Raw genomic sequence first — 16,200 nt, 5'->3', positions numbered from 1 at the left:
TGACCCGGCTTCATCTGGTTTCTGTCTCTGTCTATTCCCCTTGGTAACATTGTCCTGTAGTTACCTTTCTAGGAGTTTCCCTGCAGCTCCTAGCTCTGTGGAGCTTAGGCCACACCCCCAGCAGTCATGTGCTTCAGGTCCTGATACTCTGAAGCACGCATCGTTACCGTTGCTGCCCTGCTCCACAGGTATCTTTGAGCACTGTTTTTGTACTCAGGACACACGCACTGGCTCAGTGAGCAAGTGCAGTGCAGGGTTCCTGACAATTCCTTGACAAGCTCTTTAAGCTAATTGTAAACTATTGCTATTTGTATATTTATTGCATGATTTTTAAAATAGAATTAAATTTTAACTTTTATCAGTAGCTATTATGAAATTGCATCCTATTGTTACCACTACCATACCCCATTGTACTGAAGGTGTTGTGACCCCTGTAATTATCTAATACAAGTTTGTGTACCCGACAGAGAAGGAAGAGCAGCCATTGTCACATCATTCTGCATGTTTAAATACATGGCTATGTTTGGACTAACTGAATATATTAACACATTGCTGTTATACTGGGTAAGATGTAACCCAATTTGTAATGTTTCTGTTTCATGATGATAGTTTGATAGATTTGAATATTATTGCTATTTAGAGATTGGCAAACCTGTCATAAATTGAAATTAAAAACATATGTGACATGCACAAAATGTGAACAAGTCGGTCAGACAGTGCTCACGCCACTCAATGGCTGAAATACAACAAGAAAACACAAAATAACAAATTTGCAAAAATACTCTGCAGTAAAAAATATGGCAGTAATCAGCAAGTGCTGGATAACAAATACAGGGTATTTAGTCGATACGTTTTTTGCAAAAAATATATGCCAAGCTGCTCCACCACGTCACGGTAACCCTTCACGGAGCAGTCCCTATCTAATGTATTTAAAACCTGAACATGTGAACAGTGTCTAAATGAACAGGATACAGACAGGCGCCTCCTAGTATATGGGCTTGTGGTTTATGGCAGCTCATTTATGGTGGCGTCTCCCAAACCAACAAGAAAACACAAAATAACAAATTTGCAAAACTGCTCAGCATGGTTTGCAAATTTGTTATTTTGTGTTTTCTTGTTATAATTTGAAATTAGCAGATTGGCTGTAATTTGGCCAGGAAATTCAATTTGCATCAGTGAGCCTCATTTTCCATAGAAAATTTGTAATATATCATGCTCTGAGGTCTCGCGACTCCAAAGCATAATAATTAGTTGAGGAGGGAATGAGTTAAGAAAATATTATACACAAGCAGAAGAATACAGCAGCACTCCCCATACACTAAGATGTATGCAAACACTGAATATCTAAAATTTAAATTTCATTAATGTAATTTAGAATAAATTTATGATTTGAAGGTTGTAGCGCACAAATTCCATGAGAGTCCACCAGCCATGACAAGGCAACCTTTACCTGGTAGGACCCTAATGCTAATATTTATCAAAATGCTATTAGATATAAAGATATAATGAGATAAGATATAAAAGATGTATATAGGATCCCTAAGAATGTGAAATAGATCTGATGTGTTGCAAAAGGGTACAGTAGTTATATAAAAATTCTGTCCCACAGCCATGAAGTTTTGACAAATGGTCAGACCGAATAATTAAAAAATTCAAGGGACACATAGCAATTATTAATTCTCAAGGATAATTCTAGTGCAGGAGACTAGGAGGTGTCCCTTTTCTGATAGAATATCTTATCTGTAGTACAATGTCTTACAGAACGTTCTAACTATATCTCGAGGTTTATCCTTGGTTTCTTTTAGCTAAAAGAAAACTTAATTTTATAAAGCTGGTCATAGCTGACAAATTACAAGTGATATTATTATTATTTATTATTATAGTGCCATTTATTCCATGGTGCTTTACATGTGAGGAGGGGTATACACAATAAAAACAAGTACAGTAATCTTAAATGATACGAGTCATGACTGGTACAGGAGGAGAGAGTACCCTGCCCGCGGTGTCTCACAATCTACAAGGGATGGGTGAAGATACAGTAGGCGAGGGTTGAGCTGGTCGTGCAGCGATTTGGTCGATCGGTGGTTGCTGCAGTTTGTAGGCTTGTCAGAAGTGGTAGGTCTTCAGGTTCTTTTTGAAGGTTTCCATGGTAGGTGAGAGTCTGATTTGTTGGGGTAGAGAGATCAAGAGTAGGGGTGATGCATGGAAGAAATCTTGTATGCGATTGTGGGAAGAGGAGATAAGGGGGAGTATAGAAGGAGATCTTGTGAGGATCGGAGGTTGCGTGTAGGTAGGAACCGGGAGACGAGGTCACAGATGTATGGAGGACACAGGTTGTGGATGGCTTTGTATGTCATGGTTAGGGTTTTGAACTGGAGTCTTTGGGTAATGGGGAGCCTGTGCAGAGATTGACAGAGGGGAGAGGCCAGAGAATAGTGGGGCGACAGGTGGATTAGTCAGGCAGCAGAGTATAGAGTAGATTGGAGGGGTGCGAGAATGTCAGAGGGGAGGCCACAGAGCAGGAGGTTGCAGTAGTCAAGGCGGGAGATGATGAGGACAGGGACAAAGGTTTTTGCAGATTCTTGGCTGAGGAATGTACGGATCTGTGAAATATTTTTAAGTTGAAGTTGGCAGGAAGTGGAAAGGGCTTGGATATGAAGGAGAGATCATTGTCAAAGATCACCCTGAGGCATCGAGCTTGTGGAACTGGGGAAAGTGAGCAGTCATTTACTTTAATGGATACGTCTGTTGGGGGAGTCGAGTGAGATGGGGAAAGATGATTAATTCTGTTTTGTCCATATTAAGTTTCAGAAATCTAGCGGAGAAGAAGGATGAAATAGCAGACAGACATTGTGGGCAGGGGTGGATTAAGGGTAGCCAGGGCCCCGGGCTGTTCAGACTCTGTGGGCCCCCCGTTCATGTGACGGGGTCATGTGACAGGGTCGGGAAGTCACTAGTTTTCATGACGCATACTGTGCGTCAAGAAGCGGGACGGGGTTAAATACTGAGGTAAAAAACTCAGAAAATACACGTGTGCACAAGGCCTCACAAATACTGAGGTAAAAAACACCAAATACTCAGTGTGTCCATGAGGCCTCACAAATACGGAGGTAAAAAACACCACATACTCAGCGTGTCCATGAGGTCTTACAAATAATGAGTGAAAAACTCACCAAATACTCAGTGTGTGCACGAGGCCTTAACATCGAAACCAGCTAATAGTCTGCAATCACCTGCTGACCTGGACCCATGACCTGTCAGACAAGTTACTTCACATGAGTCACACAGAGGCTTCTGCTTCATGAACTTCCCCAGATAGAAGACGCAGCCTCCAGTGTGTGGCCAGATACACAGGAAGTGACGTTCCTCATCACAGGTTGTGCCCAACATGGCAGCAGAGGGGTTAAGGCCGCAGACAAGTCGCCGTCTCCTCACACACTGGACACGACGCTGCATCTTCCGACGAACAAGCGCACATTGCGCAATATTAAATGATGAAGAGGGCTGGCACCACCACATAAATGCAATATCCAATATATAGGGTGCTACCTATGTGCCAAGAATTGGTATATAAAAGAAGAAAGAAAAAGACTGCACAACTTGGCGCAAACACCAGATCAAAATAAAGTGAAAAAAGCTTTATTGTAACAAAAATTGCACACACTGATTAAAAACATCTAAAACACTAAAACCAATAATAGGCTGTGTGGTATATACAGTAATCATATGTTGACAAAAAAAATAATCTGCATTAATGCCATAGAAAGTGATAACAATGTTATAATTTTAATCCAGTATCCATCCTCTCAATATTTATTATTCACTACAGAAATAAAGATATCATTTTATAATAAAAAAAGATATAGATCTGTCAACATATGTTACAATGAAACACTCATAGTAGAAAATATCATCACCGGCAATGCTATAATATGTAAGCACCAGATAGTGTGGCCCTGAATAATCCTATATATACTGCATAAATGCAGGAATGGCCATACTCACCAATGAATGCTATGCTGCACTGCCTGTCCCTACTTATCGCTACACCTTGTAGCTTCATCAGGGGAAGAGCAGGGGCCCTAGGACTGAACCTTGCGGGATTCCGACAGATAAGGGGCGAGGTGAGGAGGTGGTGTACGAGTGGGAGATGCTGAATGTTCGGTCTGTTAGGTATGACTATATCCAAGATAGGGCCTAGTCAGTGATGCCAAGAGATGAGAGGGTCTGTAATAATAGGGAATGGTCCACTGTGTCAAAGGCAGAGGACAGGTCTAGGAGGAGGAGGACTTTAGTTAGAGCAGTTTCAGTGGAGTGATGCAACCGGAAGCCAGATTGTAAGCAGTCGAAGAGGGAGCAAGAACAGAGGTGGGAGGACAGTTCAAGATGGATATGTTGTTCCAGTAATTTTGAGGCATAGGGGAGAAGTGATATGGGGCGATAGCTAGATGAAGAAGATGGGTCACAAGAGGGCTTTTGAGAATAGGTGTGATTGAGGCATGTTTAAAGCTTGAGGGGAAAACACCAGCTGTTAGTGACATGTTGAAGAGATGGATTAGGGTTGGGATGAAGACTGTGGTGAGGTTTAGGATGAAGTGGGATGGGATCGGGTCAAGTGCACAGGTGGTAAGATGTGATCTTGAGAGTAGAGTGGAGAGTCGATCTTCTGTAATGGTGGAGAAGTTGGTTTTGGAGGAGTAGGGCTGAGCATTTAGGAGGAAGGGCTCTAGGGGTTGTTGACCAAAACTGTATCTGATGTTATTAATCTTCTGCTTGAAAAATGAGGCAAAGTCTTCAGCTAAGATGAGTGGAGAGGGAGTGGGTGCAGGGGGATGGAGGAGAGAATTGAAAGTGTTGAATAACTCTTTAGGGTTGTGAATCAGGGAGGATATGAGGGATGAGAAGAAGGTTTGTTTTGCTGCTGCAAGTGTGGCCTTGAAAGTAGTGAGGGACTCTTGAATGCGATGAAGTGCTCATTGGAGTGAGATCTTTTCCCATGCATTGTCAAATTATGGATTGTAATTGCTGTATTGAATATTTTCTTTTTGTTTAGGGTCCTACCAGAGAAATGTTGCCTTGTCTTTGCTGGTGGCCACACATGAATTTATCAATTTGTGGTCTAAAAACCTTAATTTAATAAGTGTATTATACATAGCAGCAATGCAGTTTTAATTTCATATGTAACACCCCTTTAAGCTACCTCAATGGGAGGGTGTCCGATAGTACTCATCTTAGTATGGTGCAGTGTCTGCCATAGAATTTAGCAGGCTTTTAAGGGCATGTCACACTAAGAGATATCGCTAGCAATATCGCTATAACTAGTGACGTTATAGTGATATTGCTAGCGATATCGCTGTGTCTGATACTTATCTATGACCCGCTCCCCCGCTGGTTATCGCTGATCGCGCGAGAACTTCCTGGACCGTTTCTCGTCGTCTGCTTCCTGCGGCGCTTCCTGCTGTGACGACGAGCGACGCGTGGAGCCGGGCGGGAGGACGTCAGGATCGCCTCGTCTGACAGGTAAGTAGTGACCCCCGACCCCAGCGATGTCGCTGGTGAGATCTGCCTGTGTGGCAGCTCACTAGCGACCACTTAGCGATGCACCAGCGATCCTGACCGCGTCATATCGCTGGTCGGGATCGCTGGTACATCGCTAAGTGTGACAGTACCTTTAGCCCGGGAGAGGTATGGTATGTTTTATAAGTATTAGGTTTAGGGTCTTATCATACAGAGATCACATTGTCATGGCTAGTGGGCACATATGAATTGTTTGCTTAGAACTTTAATTTTGTAAGTATAATCTATATAGCAATAAGGCAGTTTAAATTTCATATATTCAATATCTGTATACATCTTTTATGCGGCTTTTATCTGCAAATTTTCTGCATATCGAATGGGGAAAGTCTATTGGTAAAAACTGCTAATAAAACACTTATTTACCACAAGAGCAATTGACAAGTAGTGGATTTTAAAAGCGCATCACAGATACATTTGCGTAGTGTTATCGCAAAACACAGGGGACATGAGATTTACATAAGTGTCATGTCTCTACTCTTCTGTACTTGAGTGCAATAGAGCAGGAAGGGTCATGGCGACTGTTGAGTTCTCCGCATGCTCGCAGGAGACAAATCTCAGAATGAAAACTGGAACTGATTGGAGGAAGTACAATAGTTTAAATAAAAAATTCCGGTGAACAGTATAGATGATTGAATTTATTCAAGTGGATTTGATTTCTCATTGAAATTTGCAAAAATCTGTAATCTTGTATTTGCAACTAGCCCCGATGAACTGTAGAGGGAGGGGCAAATGGTTAGAAAAAAAAATTAATACCTTACCACTCACTTGTGTCACTATTCCTGCAACCCACCTTCCAGCCTTTGTAGCCTCTTCATTTCCCCTTCCTCTGTCGCTCAAATCCTCTTCACTCCAGGCTCTGGCTTTTGTCTCCTCTTAGTCTCAGATGTCACTATGCGCTATGCTGCAACTCGGGAGATGCACATTATGGCATGGCGCGTAGTGATGTTAGTCGGAGGACTAGTGGAGCCAGAAATCAGGGCCTGAAACAAAGATTCTGAAGATGATGCAATCGAAGGTGGAAGAGGAAAAAAGTTGTGCCTAGGACAGGAAAGCAGGCACCATGGATGGTGTGGCAAAAGAGTGATGAGGTATTACTTTTTTTACGTCCTACCTCTGAGAGACCCCAGAATATAATAGAGAACATTCTATTTCCAGAAAATAACTTCATTATGAATTTCGCTGTAAAATCCACACACATTCCCAAACTCTACTGAATGGTCCTCTTTTAGGCCATCAATATATGTCTTACTGTTCTTATATTTCTGCACATATAATAAATTGTGTATATGTGCATATAAATGTGCACATGTTTCATGGCTCGTTCTTTTAAATTGATGCCAATTTACTTTATATTTCAGCAACGAAATATTTTTGGAAATAACCAATGGCTCATACATGACTTTGCTATTGTGTTCATCATTTTTTTTATAAGTAAGTAAATCAGAATTTCTTAAGTAATATTTATTTCATGAATTATGTATTTTTTTTTTAAAAGTTATGTAACTTAAACATGGTCATGGATTTTGTGGTTTTTCAGTGAGTTCTACTCCAGCCTATCCCAAACTGGCACCATACAGACCACCAGGACAACTAATTTCTCCGTCTGTGTTGTTCTCATTGATCTTCAATATTCTCTTTACAATTGCTGTGCACACGTATGCATTTCTTATGGTTCAGAATCAATCATGGTACAGGAATGATGACATTTACAGGTATGTATGCAAATGTATATGGTATTTGTTATACAGGGTGGGCCATTTATATGAATACACCTGGGTGGGACATTTATAAAGTTGCCTCCAAAATGGCTGACTTCAAAATGGCCACCATGGTGACCACCTATCTTTAAAAGTTTTTTCCCTCCCATATACTAATGTGCCACAAACAGGAAGTTGATATCACCAATTATTCCCATTTTTTTAGGTGTATCCATATACATGGCCCACCCAGGTGCATCCATATAAATGGCCCACCCTGTATAATGCTATATTTATGTTAATGCTGTTCACACTTTTTATACAGGACAAGGCTTTTAAATTTTCAGTCATGTGGGTAAAGCGTAATCATTGTATGAAAAAAAAGAGTTGTGCAGTTTTATAATATACTTTGGCTCTAAAATATAAAAACAATTCTGATTTAACTCCTTCATCTCCTTGGGTTTTTCTGTTTTTGAGTTTTCGTTTTTTGCTCCCCTTTAGGGATGGGCGAATCTACTCGTTAGGACTCGTTACTCTGCGAGTAGTAGGGGACTCGCAGGAGTCGGTACTCTGCGAGTTTCCAAGCGATTACTCGCACAGTAACGAGTCCAATGCAAATAAGGCTAAGTGCACACGTACCGGAACTCTCGCGGAAATTACCGCGAGAATTCCGGAATTCCATTCCGCGGGAAAATCGCATTTTAAATTCCCGCGATTTTCCCGCGGAAAAACTAGCATTTTGCAAGCGTAATTAGCTTGCAAAATGCTAGCGTTTTCCAAGCGATCTGGAGCATCGCTTGGAGAACTGATTGACAGGTTGGTCACACTCGTCAAACATAGTATTTGACAAGTGTGACCAACTTTTTACTACTGAGGCCGCCTATGCAGCATCAGTAGTAAAAGATAAAATGTAAAAAAAATAAAAAATATTGTTATTCTTACCCTCCGACGTCCCGCGCAGCCTTCCCGCCTCTCCACGCATCCGTTCCCAGTAATCCTTTGCGAAAATGCCTGCGATGACATCCGTTCTCGCGGGATCGCGATGTCTCGCGGTTATTCGCGATGACGTTGCGCGAATGACCGCGAGACTTCGCGATCCCGCGAGAACGGACGCCATCGCGGGCATTTTCGCAAAGGATTACTGGGAACGGATGCGTGGAGAGGCGGGAAGGCTGCGCGGGACGTCGGAGGGTGAGAATAACAATATTTTTTATTTTTAAATTCTATTTTTTACAGGGATATGGTACCCAAAGCCCGGAGGACAGTCTCCTCTCCTCCGGACCGTGGGTACCATCCTCAATTGTTCTGCTTACTTTCCGCATGGTGTGCACAGCCACATGCGGGAAGTAAGCGGAACAAAAAAAATGGCAGCACAGGAATCGCTGCAATACTCGCATCCCCATTCATTAACATTGGACTCGCTAGTCGCAACGAATAGCGAGTTTCCGAGTCGGACTCGTTAGAGTCTAGCGATTCCGAGTATTTCAGGATTCGCCCATCCCTACTCCCCTTCTTCGCAGAGCCAAAACTTTTTTATCTTTCCAATAATATGTGAGGGCTTGTTTTTTGTGGGACAAGTTTTACTTTTGAACAACATCATTGGTTTTACCATATAATGTACTGGAAAATGGAAAAAAAATCAAAGTGCAATTCCACAATAGTTTTTTTTTACCATGTTCACTAAATGCTGCCATTACAATTCTCCAGCTCATTAAGAGTTCATAGATGCCAACATGTATAGTTTTTTTTATTTAAGTGGTGAGAAAAAATCCAAAGTTTGTCAAAAAGAAAAATTACAATAGTCCAAGACCCATAGCATTTTTGGGATCTTGGTATAGGTGAGACTTTATTTTTTGCGCACCAAGCTTACATTTTTATAGTTACCATTTTGGTGTAGATGTAATCTTTTGACACCCATTATTTCCTTTTACTTCAATGTTATGGCGACCAAAAAAATGTAATTCTGAGACGTTTTGATTTTTTTATTGTTACACCATTTACAGATCGGAATAATTCTTTTTATATATTGATAAATCAGGTAATTCTGAGCACAGCGATACCAAATATATGTATTTTTTTTTTAAATGTTCTATTTTGAATGGGGGGTGATTTAAACTATTATATTTGTTTTAATATTTTTAAAAACATTTTTCTTTAGTTTTTACTGGTTTCAGCAATAGACTTGAAGCTGCAATCTTCTTATCGCTTGTGCTACACACACCAGGGCTGTAGCTAAAATGCTCATCCAATATGAGTGCGGCACTCATAGCAGTTCGGCAAAGACAACCACCGGGGTCTCCTGCAGACCTTGGGTTGTCATGCCAACCCATCGGTGACCCACAGTCATGTGACACGGTTGCTCATGGGTGGATTTGTGACGCGCTTCCGGCGCAGTCATATTAAATGCTGCTGTCAGCTTCGTACACACGCGGCTTCTCTCCGTACACCTCGTACACACGCCGCTCCACTCCGTACACTTCATACACACGTGGCTCTGCTCCGTATACCTCGTACACACATGGCTCCTCTCCGTACACCTTGTACCCAGCACCATGACAGCCAGCACAGCAGCAGAGTCTTGTATACACGAGGTCCCTGATCATGTTACCCCTGACTCCTCCCCTCCTGTGACCTCATCACAGGTCCTGTGCACCATTGCGTCAGGCCAATTGCAGCCTGGCAGCGGCTGCAGCTCCGCGATCGGGCCCCTAAGCAGTCCGGGCCCCGTTTCAGCTGCGACCGCTGCGACCCTGGTAGCCACGCCCCTGATCATAAGCATATCTTAATCTATATACATAATTGCCTTGTAACGTTTTCATTTCCGTCTGGATGCCCCGGAATCCCACAATCCACCGACCGGAAGTACGCCGAACGCCATATTGAAATACCCAAGTAAGGGGTATTTCAATATGGCACCCGCTGGTGGTACCAGGCCCTTCCACAGTACCACCAGTGGGACACAGTCGGGACCCCCCATTGCCGCCAGAACCCGCCGCCGCCGGACCTGCCACCTCTGTCAGAGCCGTCAGGAAAGTCCGCAGCTTGTGGCCTGTGCAAGCCGCGGACTTTCCTGGTGGCTGGTCACCGCCAGGACCCCACCTACCGCTGCTGGCTACCTCGCTGGACCCCCTCTCCGGACCCACCGCTGCCTGCCCACCCACCTCCGTCACAGCCGGCAGGAAAGTCCGCGGCTTGTGGCATGTGCACAGGCCGCAAGCCGCGGACTTTCCTGCTGGCTGGCCGCCACCAGGACCCCACCCGCCACTGGACCGGCCGCCGCTGAACCCCCCCACTGCCGCCACTGGCCACCCCGCTGGATCCCCCCGGACCCGCCACTACCTGCCCACTTGTCACAGCCAGCAGGAAACACCGCGGCTTGCGGCCTGTACACAGGCCGCAAGCCACGGATTTTCCTGCCAGCTGTCCGCCGCCAGGACCCCACCCGCCGCTGCACCTGCCGCTGCTGAACCCGGACAACATTGCAATCGCAAAACCGCGCTCCTTAAATCATCATTACTACTAATGATAGTGAATGAGATGGTATGTTGACTTACGGGTCGCAGTGTGACCACATTCATTAGTTGTAAATTAGCAGTGCTACGTTGCAGCATTATATTGACCCTAGCCCTAGATTCTCAGTGCGGCAAAGCCTGCCCCCATCAGGGTGTCACTGCCCTCCCGATGTGATAGCATCGGGCCTCCATCTAGTAATATAATAGCATAAGCACATGGCACAACTTTGTGTTTAATATTAATGGACACTTCAAAAATGTATAAAATATACTGTGCAACATGATATACATTTTCTGCATGGTGAAGCAATCTCAAATGCATTTGCATTTTTTTTTTTAAATTTAGGTCACTTTCCATTTTTGATTTGCGGTATTAGTTGTTGTCTTTGTTGCCAAATTCATCAAATTTGCCTCAGAGTAAAAAACGGTCTTTCTTTTTGTCTTGAAATGGTTTTTTATGACTTTTAATTAGTGTCAAAAATTTCACTGCACAAAAACTCTCAAAAATTGTGCCAAAATGTTGTTGTACTCAAAAATACACCACAGGGGCACTAAATTGAAGTTGTGCTAAATATAATTGTAATTAGTGTATCAGGCTAAAACATCTGGAATTTCTAGATTTCACCCATAAAGTGAAAAAAAAACCAAAACAAAAAAACAAGCGCGCTTGTGAAAATAGACTTCAAAGAACAGTGAAATGGATACAAACAAAAAAACAGCAGAAAGAAGGCAGCGATGTTTACCTGCTCAGGCCTCCAGACAAATGCACTGTCAGGATGCAGCAGACCCATGTAGTTAAGATGATGGTAACACAGGTGCAAAAATATTGATGGGACAACCACTCACGGCCTACCAATACATGGAGGAGGTGTTTGCTTAGTATGTTATTACACAATAGAGACTTGTATGGGGGGCTGTTCATACATAGGTATAGCACAGCATCCAGGTTAACAGCCTATTAGTGACGCCCATACTATTAGATCAGGAGGGCTGCCCAGCACTATCCAAATACATCTCATGTGAACAGAAAGAACTGCCTTCTTACTGCTGTTTTTTGAATTTTTGTAGGATATTCAGTCCTCTTTTAGTTGCTTTGTTGTTAAGTGAAACAAGGAGCAAAACACACAAAACTAGTGAAAAACAGGCATACATAAGGCTAACAAAAACCTTGTTGGACCCTGTTCACAGCATTTTTGCTGTGTATGTTTGCGAAAAGAACCTCCCTTTTGCCCTATCACATTAAAGGGGTTGCCTGATCTAAAACTTGATTTGCATACTCCCATCCAGAATCCAACTAGACTGTTTCCGGCCTCAATACACTTACATTGATTGAGGTGCACCCATCTAGTCAGATTGTGGCCGGGACTATGCATATCACATACTTCCGGTCACTTGACCACCCGCTCCAGTTGCTGACACCAAAGAATCCTCACAGCATGCTGTGCGCTTTATGTGAGGATTCACAAGTCTGCAGTCACATATAGTGACTGCAGAATTGTTGTTTTAGAGTTGACAACACCATTAATCCTAATATTAATGCTACTAATGATTAAGCACTGTGTTATGAATTGAATCATAGCCTCATTCAAGTAAATAGTGTCATGTTGCTATTTCCATATATGTCCTGGTCATCTAAAACGTTACGTTTAGCCATGCACTATCTTTCTTGGGACCACTCAAGGTCCAATATTTTGCCCCTACACTGTTCAAATAATCATGCACACATATTTAATTTGTCATCAAAGCACATAGTCATTCGATTAGAATACTTACATACTGTGGATGTTTTTTTTTTTTACTTGAGAAAGTGGGCATTGAAGCCTGTTAGACCTCGGGCCCTGATTCATCAAGGCATGTAGGCATCAGATACTCCTGATTCATTAAGAAGCACGTTCCTCTTAATGAATCTGGAGCCTTTTACAAGTGGTGTATCCATCCATGTGACACCCCAGAAATCTTACGCCATGAGTAAGGTTTCTGGTGTAAGGAATGCCAGAAGTCTTCATGAGTAAGACAAGCGGTGATGTGATGTCCCCACCGCACCGTCATTTTGGCAGAGCTGCAAGTAACTGGCATTAAAATGCCAAAAGTAGCAAAATGTTTGCGCAACCCTGAGTTGTGCAAAAAATGTTGCGACTTTTCAAAGCAATTTATGCGAGAATTGTGGTTTATGCCAGAAATGAGGCCAAATTTGTTTGACGATTCAGGACCTTAGTTTTTCTGTTGATCTATTTTTTTGTAAAAGAAATGAATCTGCAACAAAATGAAATTGTCATCTGTATGAATTTTTAACAATGCTGCCAAAATTCTGTTTCTCCAAGTGCCTGTGATCCAGGAAATGAAAGCTTAAACCGAAATCTTACCTATGTGTTAATTCATGAAAGGACAAAAGTAAACTATGAAAGTTTTGAAAATACAACATTATGGCTGATAACCTCTGTGCATCTAGTGATCTTCGCTTACACCTTCTCCAAAGGAAGACCTTTCCGAAAACCACTGTATACCAACTGTGAGTATTCTTCATACATCCCAGCATATTTCTTCCTGTCCTTGAATAACTAACAGGCTGTACATTTCTAGTTCTATAAATCAGCCAGAGAATAGCTGTAGATTGCTAGACACTAACATTTGGATAATGTCAGATACTTTTGTGTAAAAAGGCATTCCTAGTAAGTAAAAAATCCCCTTTATTAGGCATATTTGCAGATAACTAACAAAAGACAGTACTCAGTGGCGTAACTATAATCCCATGGGCCCCGGTTTAATCTTAGGATCTGTGCCCCTGGTCAGATGTAAAAACCTTTTGTAGAATTCAAGATCCTATAAAGACATAAGTGTAAGGGACTTCATAATGTTATCTTACTGTAACAATGTCCCTGTATTGGCCCCTTTCTGTATTAATGTCCCCATTTCTGTCCACTTTTGTCAGAGAATGACACATCACTGCCTCCAACCATCATGACAATTACGCAATTGATGATTGATGGACGAGGCTCTGCTGTCTTCACTACTAGGTCAGTTTCTGGGGACAGTTAGTGTATGGTTTAAACACCTCTGATTTCTGAATCCAAGTTATGGAATACAGTGTATATATATATATTATGGAATACAGTGTATGTATGTGTATATATATATATATATATATATATATATCTCGCGGTACGATCACTGCGCCAGCCTCCACAATAATCAAAAGAACAAACTGCCACCACCAATTATTTAGGCAGGCCGATTGGACACCCGTTGAGATGCCGTATTGCTTCAGGGGTGTGATGTTTATAAAAATGTACAAAGATGTTTCAAAATGGACAAAAACATACAGTATAAGCATTACATAACAAAGGATAAATAGAGGAAATGTACTAAACCTCATGTAACAAGGTTGGCTTTGCTTTTATGAAGGGGAGCTCTACATTCTTTAGTGACCAGCGGACAGAACTACAGTAAACTGTATCTCCCAGGACTGACCAAGATTATAATTTGGCATTTGCTTTTATTAACACAAGTTACGTCCACATACCTCCCCTTAGTGATTCTCAACAGGGCTGGTCTTCAGAAAACTATAGGATGTGGCGCAGTGTTAGAAAATTATAAGAGTCCCAAATTCTATGATATCTTCACTTTGGAGGGATTGAAAGTCCGTGTTGCCCAGCGACAGGCCCATAACATAACTGCTCTAGAGGAGATCTGCATGGAGGAATGGGCCAATATACCACCAACAGTGTGTGCCAACCTTGTGAAGACTTACAGAAAAGGTTTGACCTATGTCATTGCCAACAAAGGATATATAACAAAATATTGAGACAAACTTTTGTTAGAGACCAAATACTTATTTTCCACCATAATTTGCGAAACAAATCTTGCCAAATCACACAAGGTGATTTTCTGGATTTATTTTCTCATTTTGACTCTCATAGTTGTGGTCTACCTATGATGTCAGTTACAGGCCTCTCTCATCTTTTTAAGTGGGCGAACTTTCACAATTGGTGGCTGACAAAATACTTTTTTCCCTCACTGTACATTCATCATTTCTTCACGTCTCCAAAAATTTTACTTTCATATCTATTATATTTATGCCATTCATAAAACCCTCGGTATTCATAATAATTTGAATGGAACAAAGAAGCTCACATAAGTCTGTTTGCAGTTTTGACACACATGCAGACAAGGGCAATAAATCTGTCACCCTCCACATTTTTGGGCAATCTGGTAGATTTGTTATCAATCAGATTCTAACTTTAATTACCTCTTTGCAGGAGAGGGGTAGTTGGTTAATAGCCCAAGACAAAAGTCATATAAAGGTAGTGTTGAACATTCCGATACTGCAAATATCGGGTATCGGCCGATATTCGCGGTATCGGAATTCCGATACTGAGTTCTGATACTTTTTGCATATTGAATACCGGAATCGGAAGTTCCCACAATGCTATGAGCCAGTTTGATTTGATTCAGTCAATGAGGAATCCTAAGAAGTGTGGGCACATCCTGTTAGGCATGTAGGCATGTTAACTAATGGCATGGCTGTGATTGGCTGCTGAAATGATGTCATGATGCACTATAAAAGCCGCCGCCGCCATTTAGGGTTCACTCTGCTGTGAATTCAGTTAGGGACAGGCTGCTGTTCAAGATTCTGAGGGACAGTTAGAGATAGCGATTTGCTATATAATATTGTGCTTTACCCAGGCTACATTATCAATCACTGTAGCTTTCTTTTGCCTTGCAGCGCTGTTCACAGCTGTCTGCAATGTCTGTGTGAGTGCACCTCACGTTGTAGTGTGTCCTGCAGCCACCTCTGGTTGTAGGCCGCTCAGCGTGCGTCACTGCCTCATACATATTTATTTTTGTTTTATTGCTGCTCATTTTTCATTAATACTCCTATTAGTGTGCATCCATCCGTATCCATCTACATTGCTTGCAAACACTATAGGAGTAGACAGCGGAGCCTTTCTGCAGCATTTCAGTGCTAGTGCCCAGTTCTCTGCACTGTTCACGGCTGTCTGTTAGGTCTGTGTGTGTGAGTGCAGCTCACGTTGTCGTATGTTCTGCAGCCACCTCTGGTTGTAGTCCGCTCAGCGTGCGTCACTGCCTCATACGTAGTCCTTTTTTTGTAGCTCATTTTTCCTGATTTTTTTCTCCTATTAGTGTGCTTCCATCCGTATCCATCTACATGGGTTGCTTGCAAACACTATATAGGAGTAGATAGAGGAGCCTTTTTTCTGGCTTGTGCCCTGCAGCCGCAGCCAGATTAGTATTAGCCTATTTTTTGGAGCCTCATCTATAGCATTGTAGGTTACCTTCCTGCATTGTAATAGCTATAAAAAGGTTGTGATACTATCGCTTTCACATCTTTGGTCACATCCTTTTTGTTTTTTTGAAAAAAACACGTAAATAAAGTTCACCAAACACTCCACTTG

At 42.2% G+C, this 16,200-nt stretch overlaps 1 protein-coding gene across 2 annotated transcripts in view; it reads left to right on the top strand.

Moving 5' to 3' along the window:
- The window catches only part of LOC141092486 (probable cation-transporting ATPase 13A4), a 260,800-nt gene that overhangs the window by 190,235 nt on the left and 54,365 nt on the right, over positions 1–16,200 (top strand). For both annotated transcript variants that reach the window (XM_073578658.1, XM_073578659.1), the window contains exons 24-27: positions 468–564; positions 6,936–7,008; positions 7,115–7,289; positions 13,108–13,295. In XM_073578658.1, coding sequence (XP_073434759.1) covers positions 468–564; positions 6,936–7,008; positions 7,115–7,289; positions 13,108–13,295 — 533 coding nt within the window. The remainder of the gene's footprint in view (positions 1–467; positions 565–6,935; positions 7,009–7,114; positions 7,290–13,107; positions 13,296–16,200) is intronic.

The sequence above is a fragment of the Dendrobates tinctorius genome, unplaced genomic scaffold (genome assembly GCF_039654945.1).
Source record: "Dendrobates tinctorius isolate UK_male_01 unplaced genomic scaffold, ASM3965494v1 ptg000060l, whole genome shotgun sequence".
NCBI lineage: Eukaryota > Metazoa > Chordata > Amphibia > Anura > Dendrobatidae > Dendrobates > Dendrobates tinctorius.
The sequence above is the reverse complement of the archived record's forward strand: the minus strand, read 5'-3'. Positions and strand labels throughout refer to the sequence as shown.